Raw genomic sequence first — 13,103 nt, forward strand, 5'->3', positions numbered from 1 at the left:
TTAGAGGTCACAGTGACCTTGACCTTTGACCTAGTGACCCAAAAATGGGTGTGGCTTGTAGAACTCATCAAGGTGCAGCTAAATATGAAGTTTCAAAGTTGTATGTGAAAACACTTTGATTTTAGAGCCACTGTTACGGTTTAAGCACGACGCGGACTGCGGGCGAGCTGGCTATGACAATACCTCGGGGTTTCTCCTCAACTAGCCGAGCTAATTAGGCGGAAAATGTCGTACCTGGTTAGCCTGTGCGACCTGTACAGTCTAAACTGGGACGACACTACGCATATGCATTATGACCGGTTTTCCCAAAGACCTTCTATTTTAAATTATCGTGCAAACACGTCGCTGAGATATGTATAGATCAAGGCATGTATGTTAAATATTTAAACCCTTGTGAAACTGAATGCGATAAAAAAAGTTCCTCTCATAACAGGGGGTGTGGGTAGAGAATGGAATGATTATTTCTTGAAAAAGAAAGTACGGCCATGACCTTGTGTACGTTAGATATATAGATATATGTATATATATATATATATGTATATATATATATATAACGCTCCGATTGTACTGTACCGCAGTCTTACTAATGTTACGTTATTGTCCCTTAACTAGTTAATGCAATAACTTAAAAACATGTGTGCATGTTTTTATACTAATAGAATATCCACTATTATGGCATGGATATTGCATTTCAAGGCTCGTGACTCGCTTGACGTCATTAAATGATGACTAAAAATCCTTGGCGCGTAATTATTGACAGCGAACATGCGACTTTGACAAGAGAAAGTAAGCTCCAATTTCAACACTTTATATTACAATTGACAGACAACTTGAGTACCGAAGAAGATATGACGCACGTTGAAAAGCTGTTTACGTGCAACAAACTAGCGAAATTGGATGCAAATACCTGTCGGGTCTAAGTTATTTTAATGATAACACGCGTTCGTTGTCAGAATGAAATGTATGAAATCAACACTCCTGTGAAAAACAACAACACGTACATTAATACCAACGTATTCATTTCACTGTGTTTACTCTAAAGTACATGCTTACCGTACATCAATTACACACGTTTTATGTTGAACATGCAAAATAGAGTAAGCGCAGTGTCATTGCCACTGTCGCAAATATACATTTTAATATAATTAAACATATTAAAATATTGAATATTACAATGCTTTAGTTATGTATATTTTATTACAAAATATAGTACATTATCAACTTTATGTGTGCCGAACGTAGTTATTATTTTGCCAATTACTATTAGGTTCGATAACTTCTTTTTAAAGGTACCTTAAAGCTCCACTCCCAAACTACTAAACAAATATTTGCATACGTATTTTTTCGGCGTAAGCTGTATTAAGCCAGCTTTTCACCCTGACTTGACCTTTGTAAGTGTCCAATAAAATTCAAATAAAATTTCCCGCGGCTAGGTACGAATGAATACACTTCATTTATTCCATTGGCTGATTTAAGTATACCACCAGAACATTGGAAACATATCCGCGTCTTTGTAACACTGTTTTACTGTATGAAACAATTTTATCTCTAATGAAAAGGCTTAATAGATAGAACAGTTTTACACTCAATTCTCGACATCAATACAGTTTGTGCGTACACCTTTTATTTTCAGAGTATTACCAGCGCAAAAGCGTTTATACTTAAAAGGCTATGTTCTCATATTTAGTACTTACTTCCATATTCCTGTCAACATGTTAACATGTAAAAGTATAAAGAGCAGTGGAAGCGAGGCCTCACTTTAAAGAATTGCATTTCAACCCGCGAGGTTTCGGGTCAATTCGCGGACATTCAGAGTTTATATACAGGTCATCACCGGAGTTCGAGGTCAGTAAAATAATCGTTATATAATAAAGACGCTATCCGTGAACTAGGTGACCTGGAATTTTCTTTAGACCAGAAATATGTTAAAAGAAGATATTCAGCAATATAATTATGGTATGTCAATAATAGATTCTTAATGTGTTTTCAACAATACAATGATAAATATTATTTTTAATAAATTTAACAATAATTATTCCACCATATTGCCTAATGTACTAAAGTGATATTATGAGCATGTAACAGTTTATAGGTGTCTATCGCAACCGTTGATTATTTTTGATGTTTCTACTTCATATACACTTATAGTAATTAATGCAGCATCAACATACTAAAACAATATACCAGAAAGAGAAAAATAATGCATTTGAATATCAACCGTACTTTCGTTTGACAACTGATCATGCGTTTACGAGTTGAACCTAAATTTAGTTTTAGTGCAGATTTGTTCATACGACACAAAGACACAATATTGTTTTACGGATCATTTCGGCTTACAGGACTGGGTGGGTCACGTAAGAATATCGAATATAAAATATATTTTTATAAACAACTGGTAGCAAGGTGAGTTGCAGATAATTGATTAGTAACCACATTTTAACTAACTATTTTGACCTGTTAATTCTTTTCAGCTCAATTCAACAGTGCAAAATGCCCATAATATCACTTTAAGCATGAGCACGATGATTCTCGATACTGTTAATAATCGAATCAAATAGCAATGCCCGACAGACCACTAAAACAGGTTTGTTCTCGTGTGGCCGGTTGACTCATATGTTTAAATTTCACTTCCATTCTTCTTTTGGTTTTCTGTTTTGTATCTATAGGTTTATGACCAGCAATATGTTATCATGTAAAATAAGCCGCGAAAACTCCCCGTAACATCCCGTACTGCGTGTGATGCAGCTAAGAACTGCACAGAAAAAGACATTCGCTATCCTTGATCTCATTCATTAAACTATTTACGCCGTATATCTTTTTTAAAGATATTTCTTGTTTCTAATGGGAATCTTACTAAATAAATGCCAGAAATCGCACTGGAATAAAAACAAAAAGAAACAAGTCAGTGACGACCTTCCTTATACATTCTGTTCACACGACAGCTCATGGTGTCTCATGTGTTAAAAAAGCACAGGAGCCATCTTCAACACCATATGCCATTTAAGTGCCCACAGCAACACGCTCGGTGTTATTTCGCGATTTTCTTGTCTTTTTTTTTTTTTGGGGGGGGGGGGGGTATATTAGTTAAAATGACCATTTGTTATAAAGGAGTGTGCGCTTATCTCATCTACTGCAGTCTCACTAATGTAGCGTGTATTTTACCTTCCATTCTTTTATGCAATATCTTAAAAACGCGAGACTGTGCGTATGTATTCTTTAAGTATTTTTGTTCAAATATAAATAATGTCATCTGTTTCGTGAATATTGCGTTCCAGTCGATGATGGTTGACTCTTTTGACGTCGCATATTTCAACATAAACTGACACTTTGAAATGCCTACCGCGTAATTTTCGACAGAGAATAACGCACATTTGACAGTTGAAATTACGATCAAATTTCAAAACATCATATTAAAATTGACAGACAACATGCCTAGATAATGCACGACGAAAAGCCTGTGAGTTGACGTGCATACAACTAGCGAAATAGGATGAAAATTATGTGCAATATGTTGTCGTCTTAACAATTATACCTAAAACAATACTTATTGGAAAAACAACAATGATTATATTCATGACATGCTATATTCATTTCGCATTGTTGACTCTAAATAATATGCATACAAGTACATCACACAACAGTTTTATGTTGAACATGCATACATAGTAATTGCAATGTCATTGTCGTTGATATACATTTTATTTAACAACATTTCTTATAACCAGTAAAATATATAATATTTATTTGCAATAATACTGTATTTTTTCTAAGAAAAATATGGTATTGATATATGCGTGAATCACTGCCGAAACCAGGTATTCATTTGCCCATGTTTTATAACTTCAAAAACTTTAAGAAAAGTCACCCTATAGCTCCACTCCCAAATTACTTGTAAAAAATATTTGTTGAAATCTCTTATCATACTCATCAAATGCAAGAAATCGCATTTAGGAATAGCAACAATGTAAAAAGAAATAACGACTTTTATTTTATGCTTTGCGGTGGTTTATAGAGAACAAGGGACAAAATTGTCACAAAACTAGGTTTTCATTGTGAAAAAAATCTGATAAAGGGAGACAACTCAAACTGAACTTTTGAAATGAACAAACGAAATTAACCCCCCTTTGTAAGTTTGTTTTAAAATAAATCTATTTTTAGTCGTGGCGACCTTGAAATTGGAGATATTGACGTGATTCTTTCGTGCGACACACCGTCCCATGATCGTGAACAAATGTGCCAAATGATTTTAAAATCTCATAATGAATGACATAGTTATAGCCCAGACAAGCTCATTTATGGCTATTTTTTACCTTTGAACTCAAAGTGTGACCTTGACCTTGGAGATATTGACGTAATTTTTTCGTGCGACACACCGTCTAATGATGGTTAACAAATGTGCCAAATGATTTTAAAATCTGACAATGAACGACATAGTTATGGCCCGGACAAGCTTGTTCCGCCCGCCCGCCAGCCAGCCAGCCAGCCCGCCTGCATTTACCAATCTAATAACCAGTTTTTTCCTTCGGAAAACCTGGTTAAATATAAGTGAAATAAAACTGATATTTCACTGTTTTAAACAGTGAAAAATAACAGTGCACTGTTTTACTGTGAAATGACATCATTTTTTCGACGAAATGAGGTCGTAAATCCAGCGTCATTATCCAGTTAAACTCTTTTACAATATAAATTAACGGTGAAAAAATAAAAAAATAAAAAGAAAATGTTTTTGATTCGATGGGATATCGATTTTAATTCACTCGCGATCATACAAAATATATATTTTATATGATCACTCGTGAAATAAAATGGATATTCTATGAATCCAAAAAATATTCTCTATATCTTATTCTTTCTATACACGCGACGGCTAATGATGGCTCCTGGGTAAATTAAGTGAGTATACTTAAAGTGTACCAAAAGAACACTGAAGTAAATAGCATTGGCCCCAGGCATATTCTAAAGCAAATATTATCAAAAGACATTCTCTCCAACAGATAATTACCTGTAATTTAGTTCCATTAGAACTACAGTATGGTCTTTAATAATAGCATTGAATTATTTCCGGTTAACTGGAAACTTAATGCCAATGCTCGGTAGGTGAGCCTATTTTGCACTGCAGACGTTGCGTTTTTTTCTCTTCAAGAAAGTGGTATTTTATTGAAAAATTCAATATTATTATTCTACTTTCGCAAGCAGACGCAGATGTATGATAAAAATGTAATGAAGATGAATCGTGAGCAACACAAGAGAAACAATAATAGAACAAAACAAAATACCACAATAAAAACAAACCAATAAAATATATTTAAAAAGAAAACAATCAAACCAGTGAGTATATTTAACACCAATACAAGTCTATAATATGCAAAAAAAATAAATATATTTAACACATTGTATTAATTTTTTTTTTACAAATTTAATGTTGCTTTTATTTTTTGTTAACATTTAAAAACAAAATAATTTTCATTACCGGTAACAAGTTAGCATGAACTCATTTAATAAAAAGTATATACAACAATTAATACAATAGATGCATTAGGTAACCAATAGTGTTATAAGTGATTGTTTTCGTTGTTCAAAAAACTGTAAGCCAAAATAAAAATGCAGAATCTGTCAAGACACCATAGTCATCACAGGAGATTTCAGCAAAAACAGGCAAGAATTAGATACTGTGTTCAATAAATGCATACCCCGATCACACCCAGCGAAAACCTGGTACAGCTTTGATTGAATGGCCCCTAAAAGTAAGTCTTAGTCCGAATGTAAGTCAATTTTGGCCAAATTAAGGTCAGGTCACACTGCACAGGCAAATCTGGGATGACACTTTACGTACATGCATTAAACCCCCTTTTCACAGATCACAGCCAAATAGAAGAATCAAAGCTTAGTATTAAGACAAAACGTGTAATATTGGGTTAACCAAGACTTTTGACCTTTTGAATTAGTCTAAGCCAACAAGTTATTTCAAGTCAAGGTCATGAGGTTGTGGATGTATTTTTAAATCTTCAAAGACATCCTTCATGCAAGAATCAAAGCTTTGAATGTAGTATTATTGATGTGAGAAGAAACACGTCATTTTGGATTAGCCAAGAATTTTGACCTTCTGAATAAGTCTTCGTCATTATGAAGGTCCATAGCATCGTTAAAATGATGTAAGGTCATTTTTGTGTGTTAATGTCTTCAAAGACACCATTCATCCAAGTATTAGAGATGTGTAGCAATAATTATTCATGTGAGACAAAATGTTCATTTTGGGTTAACCTAGTAAGGATGGACAGAAGGACAAAGTGAGGAACTATAAAACAAACAGGCAAATGGCTTTATGCCTATCAGCATCTGCAGATGCTGGGGAAAAGCTACAGCAGTATAAAAATCAACCAGTAAAAAAAAGGCAATCATTTTCGTATGTTTGGCAAAGTATTAGCATCAAACTAATAGAAGTATGCAGACATCTGTCAATCCCTACACAATGAATATAAGTTTGACCTCTGAGTGATTGACAAGACTTATTCAGGCTTGATTAGTCATTGTCGGCTCAGGTACTACTTAAATGTACCCTGGGTACGGAAAATATACTGAAATGTACCCTGGAATTCTAACGCTAGATTGGTCGTTGTCGGCTATTGAGTTAATTATGTTCATACAGTATTTATGTCAATATTCTGTAAAATGGCCTCAATATTATCAAAACTCCTACTCAAACAAGATATGTGTTTGTCAGAAACACTATGTCCCCTATTGCGCCGCTTTGATTTTTTAAATTTATTTTTTATCATTTGGCAGGTTCAGATAATTATCTCCCTTAAAAGCTTATTACTTCCCTTGGATTTGTTTTTTTGACCTTGGAGGATGACCTTGACTTTTCACCACTCAAAATGTGCAGCTCCATGAGATACACATTCATGCCAAATATGAAGTTGCTATCTTGAATATTGCAAAAGTTATGGCAAAATGTTAAAGTTGGAGCAAACAAACACACAAACCAACCAACCAACAGACAGGGCAAAAACAATATGTCCCCCACTATAGTGGTCGGGGACATAAAAAGCACATTGAGGCAGGTTTTGTCCAAAGAGTTACGCTTTTTACAACATAAGATTTTGGATGAGAATTTAAACTCTGGTACAGTCTAATTGGTCGGGAACTGGTTAGTATATTTTCCGTACCCGGTTTCCCATATAAGTACATTCAAGTATACTTAAAGCCACACACCTTGAAATGAAATACATGGCATAGTAAATTTAAGTATAAATAAAAAACATATTTTATCTATGTCAATTAGAATATATCTGGTGGTTACAAGGTAGAAATCTGTCTTTTTTGTGCTTTAAAACTTAAAAATAATCGCGTTTGTCGAAATGGACGTATACGTCTAGAAATCCTCAGTAACTTTCGGTTTTAAAAGCGGTACCGTTTGAAAAATAATAATTTACTTGCTAAGTAGGCTATAGATTTAATTTTATCTATGCCAATTAGAATATATCTGGTGGTTACAAAGTAGAAATCCTTCTTTTTCGCGCTTTAAAACTTAAAAATAATCGTGTTTGTCGAAATAGACGTATATGTATAGAAATCCTACTTTTGGTTTTAAAATTAAAAAAAAAAATTAATAACTTGCTAACTAGGCTATAGATTTAATGACAATTTTGCATACTTTTAAATTGCATCTATATGTATTGATTAACATGTATTTCATTTCAAGGTGTGTGGCTTTAAGAGGAGGGGGTACATTTAAGTATTACCCAAGCTGACAATGACCAATCAAGCCTTATCGACTCGCTGATTGCACAAAGACCCTGTCATAATAATACTGGAACTATCTCTGATTCTCTTAGTCAATAGTATAAATGAGCCACTCTCTGAGAAGACCTGGCATGTGTTTAAAGCGTCGTTCAACATTAGCCTGTGCAGTTTTCTGATATTTATTCTGATGAGGAAGTCCTTCTTATTCTTAGCAAAAATCCTGTTTTAGCAGAAAAAGTGTACAACACTTTACGAACGTTCATAATGCCTTTTTTTTTCAATAATTATATATTTGAGCCGTGCTCTATGAAAAGGGAGTTTAATGCATGTGCGTAAAGTGTCATCCCAGATTAGCCTGCGCAGTCCACGAAGGCTAATCAGGGACAACACTTTCAGCCTTAACTTGATTTTTTCAACAAGGGCTGTTTGTAAAACATGCATGCCCCCCATATGGGCTGTCCGTTGTAGTGGCAGCCATTGTGTGAATACGTTTTTTGTCACTGTGACCTTGACCTTTGACCTAGTGACCTGAAAATCAATAGGGGTCATCTGCGAGTCATGATCAATGTACCTATGAAGTTTCATGATCCTAGGCATAAACGTTGTTGAGTTATCATCCGGAAACCATTTACTATTTCTGGTCACAGTGACCTTGACCTTTGACCTGAAAATCAATATGGGTCATCTGCGAGTCATGATCAATGTACCTATGAAGTTTCATGATCCTAGGCGTTTGCGTTCTTAAGAAATCATCCGAAAACCATTTTACTATTTCGGGTCACCGTGACCTTGACCTTTGAACTAGTGACCTCAAAATCTTTAGAGGTCATCTGCGAGTCATGATCTATCTAACGATGAAGTTTCATGATCCTAGGCGAATGCGTTCTTGAGTTATCATCCGGAAACCATTTTACTATTTCGGGTCACCGTGACCTTGACCTTTGATCTAGTGACCTCAAAATCAATAGGGGTCATCTGCAAGTTATGATCAATCTACCTATGAAGTTTCATGATCCTAGGCATATGCGTTCTTGAGTTATCATCCGGAAACCATTTTACTATTTCGGGTCACCGTGACCTTGACCTTTGACCAATTGACCTCAAAATCAATAGGGGTCATCTGCGAGTCATGATCAATGTACCTATGAAGTTTCATGATCCTAGCCCCAAGCATTCTTGAGTTATCACCTGGAAACCACCTGGTGGACGGACCGACCGACAGACCGACATGTGCAAAGCAATATACCCCCTCTTCTTCGAAGGGGGGCATAAAAATATTCTAAAAACGGAATGTGTAGTTGACACTTAACGCACATGCATTGAACCCCCTTTTTCACACAGCACACAGCATGACTCATTTCTATCATTATGTCTAAGCTTTAATAACAAATAAAGTAGGCTTACATATCCATCAAATCAAAAAACTTAACAAAGTACCGGTACATGTATGCTTCCACAGAAGAAATAATTATAAATTTAAGGTCGAGTAATATTAGGAGGTAGAAATTGATGCAAATGTCCAAGCCCTGTATATAGCCGCAGGGGTTTTCAGCCTTATATAACAGGGGCCTATTAAAGGGCCCCTTCCCAATTGAACATTTCTTTAAAATCATGCAGTTTTCCCCAAAATCCTAACTTACACCAGCTTTTTCATTTCCCAAAACAGTAATTTTAGCGAGAATTCTTCCCAAAATGAGCAATTTCTTCCCAAAATCCATAGGCTAGGGCCTCTTCCCAATGAAGCGGGGAAAACCCCTGCTTAGTGTCTACAACTATATGCATCAACATTTAATTTATTTCACTTATTAAGTCACACATTAAATCCAAACAATAAAAATTATTGGGAGTATGTGTTTACATGTCACAAAGGAAAACAATATAGAAATCACACTTTAATACATTGAATGTGTTTCTAGTAAATAAGCAACCCGACTTCAACGGAATGTCAAATCTTAGTCAAAGATACAAATTCCTGGTACTTGTTGTTAAAGAAATGTTCTGTTCCTTTGAAAAGCACAAGACGTTTGTTAAATCACACATTCAGTTGAAGTAAGCACAAAAGAGCACATTGTACTGTGAGGATAAGATTTCATATTTAAAAGGCTTGAAATAATACTCCCATGTACCTTTACCACAGAATATATACACAAGCAATACTCATAAGTACAAGATTTACAAATTTATATACTACAGCGGCAAGAAAATATAAAAATATCCAACCACTATAACCACTAAAAATGAAATAAAATAAATATGGGCCTGCTCTTTGAAAAGGGGTTTATTTTCATGTGATTAAACCCTCTGATAACAATAAACAATTAAACATGTGTCATGATTATGCTAAAATACTACATTTCAGCGCACTTCCACTTGATCCAACACTTAGCAAAACCACCACTAACCAATAATCTGGAACCATACATTCATATTCAAGTTGTAATTTCCAATGTAAACTCTTCAAAAGGAGGTTGACAACTGTAGGACAAAGGAATATTACTCCTTATGAACAAACTGTGTTCTTTACACAATTTCCGGATTCATTTTCTGTTTTACACTTTCTGCATCCATAATCTATTTAAAAAGCACCAACAAACATACAATAAATAGAAAAATTCTTTTACCCATATGGTTACATCATGTTTAAATGAACAATATCTTTTATCATCAAAAATTTGTTTACTGCTAAAACAATATTCATTAAACAAACGTGACACTTCACAATTCACTACAAGGTGAAAACATTACTAATACACAGCCTTTCCCCCCAAAGACCTTAAAGCATGGTGCAAACCTAATGCCTGAATTCCACAAATCAGGGATATCTATATACCAGAATTGTCAATTTAGGAGTTTTCCCTGTAGTTAAATTTCAAATAAATAGTATCTTCCTTTTAGCTCTGAACTAATATGCAAATTAATATAAGAAAAAAATCGAACCAATTGCTAACCGTGGATCACCATTCATGTGCCTGGGCTAAATACAGGTGCGTATAGTGTCATTCCAGATAAGCCTGTGTGATTCGCTTTTATGGTATTTTCAATTTAAAGGAAGCCTGATCCTATAGAAATTTATATTTATGCAAAAAGCAACGTCCTTGATGACCATGTGTGGACTGAACATGCTTATCAGATACGTCACTTTAGGCACATGCATGACCCGTTTCCAGAGCGCCCACCAAAATAAATTACGGCTTCCAAGTTGGCTTAACATTAATATCGTATGAAGTCTCCACAGTTACTGGTCTGGTATTTGCGGACGCGGGGCGCCGGCCTTGCCTAGACGGGGGACGACCATCCAATGTCCCAACAGACGAATACTTGGCGCTTAATGTTGAGCCTTCACGCGTAAGTTTAGCATAGTCCACAGGGGAACACAAGAACGGTCGAGGTCTTTTTGATTTTTCTCCCCATGGTGCATCAAATGAAGGCTCTTCTAATTTGTGTCCAAACAGCATCTCATCACAAAATGACGGCTTCTGTTTCACTGGCCTGTATCGATTAAGATCTGCATGGTTTGTTGACCGCATTGAGCCTTTGAAACCCTTTTGGTCTGAGTGACTAGTAGTAACTGACTGACGGGGGTCCGGGGCCCACAACATGGGCCGCATTTTTGGTTTCTTTTTTTCAATCTTCTCTTGCGATGCTGTTGACCAGGGGGGTCTGAAAATAAAAGAATTAAATTAGTCGCGTTCTGAGAAAACTGGGCATAATGCATGTGGGTAAAGTGTCATTCCAGATTAGCCTGTGCAGTCTGCACAGGCTACTCAGGGAAGACACTTTCCGCTTTTATGGTATTTTTAGTTTCAAGGAAGTCCCTCCTTACGGAAAATTAAGTTAATGCATAAAGTGTCGTCTGGGACGACACTTTACGCACATGCATTAAGCCCAGTTTTCTCAGAACACGACTCAAATTTTTGTTATTACACTGCAATTCCAATATTGTCAACTGTGTCCGAGACGCAAACCTGCGTTTTAAACAGATCAATGTTATTAGCTTTGATTTAATAATGTGTACTGAATGTTGCCATATGATGTTATCATTCACCAATACATGTATATAAATGTATAGGTATTTTTTTAACCTACTTATTTTGGGTCAGTTAGATAGTATTTGTTAAGGAACAAAACTTTTAACACTTGAATGAAGCAACAATTCAGCATCATCTGTTATTAACTCTTTACCACAGTCACACATGCATTTTGATGCGTTTGTAGATCCCAAGGCTTAGAGAAAAAAATTAACTTGTAAAATCTATCTGATAAGTGTCAAGTTTTAAAGGCTTTATTTATAAAACCTTAGAAACTGATGAGCAGCTAATAGCATACAATCTGAACAGACTGCGAGTTACCCACAGGCTGTTCTGGTTTTATGCTAGTTGCACCAAGCCATTTTCACTTTCATTCTGGGCGGGAAAGGATATTGAGCATGCAACTGCAAGATGGACATCATTTCTTTTATATCACTTTTGCTTTTTTTTACTATTCAATGTAGGTCTACGCAAATTGTATAGTTGATTTGCAGATGAAACATTTATTAATAAATTTTTCATCATTTATTATTATGAATGTAAAACTTAACAATATTTAAAATATGAAGATAAATGTTCAAAATAAAAATGAAAGCATATCATACAATAAATACAAAACGGGTTCCTTAAAAAAAAAGCTGTTGATAATTAGTTGATAAAATGATAATGAAACATGATGATCAAATACCCTAAGTTGCTCACCAAATAAACTGTTCTTAGCAGGTAATGTTGATAAGCTTTCACTATACCAATTCAAAGAGAATGTTTGTTGCTTTTGGTGTATTAACTATTTGTATTTGGGCCATGTTCTGTGAAAAGAGGGTTTAATTCATGTGCGTAAAGTGTTGTCCCAGATTAGCCTGTGCAGTCTGTACAGGCTTATCAGGGACGACACTTTCCTCTTTTATGACATTTTTTGTTTATAGAAAGTCTCTTTTAAGCAAAAAATCCAGTTACTGCGGAAAGTGTCGTCCTGGATTAGCCTGTGCAGACAGCACAGGCTAATCTGGGATGGCACTTTACGCACATGTATTTTAACCCTACCTGAAGAGGACCTCACTCTCACTCCGTGGGTGATGAGACGTAAACAGCAGTTCGTCCACATCTGAGTGGTCTGCAATGACCTTGTACCCTGACCTGGGTCGACCTGAAGACGGGGGTCTAATACCCACGACTGATGGGGGCCGGCTCCCTCGCAGTTCTAAGTCAGCCATAGGAATCAGATGTGAATCTATATAATATCTGAAAAACAAAGAGATGTTAGCAGTTATGAGTCAACTATGAGAATAATATGTGAATCTATATCATGTAGATCTATCTTGTATCTGAAAA

The 13,103-nt window shown here is 35.4% G+C and overlaps 2 protein-coding genes across 5 annotated transcripts in view; one reads left to right on the forward strand and one right to left on the reverse strand.

The window, feature by feature from the left end:
* The window catches only part of LOC127857692 (RBPJ-interacting and tubulin-associated protein 1-like), a 119,740-nt gene extending 106,726 nt beyond the window's left edge, over positions 1-13,014 (reverse strand). The window contains exons 1-2 of the mRNA XM_052394314.1: positions 12,816-13,014; positions 5,934-11,403 (exon numbers count right to left, since the gene is read on the reverse strand). Of these exons, the coding sequence (XP_052250274.1) occupies positions 10,929-11,403; positions 12,816-12,985 (645 nt within the window). The 5' untranslated portion in view covers positions 12,986-13,014 and the 3' untranslated portion in view covers positions 5,934-10,928. The remainder of the gene's footprint in view (positions 1-5,933; positions 11,404-12,815) is intronic.
* LOC127857684 (uncharacterized) overlaps positions 1-13,103 on the forward strand; it is a 146,372-nt gene that overhangs the window by 88,471 nt on the left and 44,798 nt on the right. The gene's annotated exons all lie outside the window — the stretch shown is intronic.

The sequence above is a fragment of the Dreissena polymorpha genome, chromosome 14 (genome assembly GCF_020536995.1).
Source record: "Dreissena polymorpha isolate Duluth1 chromosome 14, UMN_Dpol_1.0, whole genome shotgun sequence".
Classification (NCBI taxonomy): Eukaryota; Metazoa; Mollusca; class Bivalvia; order Myida; family Dreissenidae; genus Dreissena; species Dreissena polymorpha.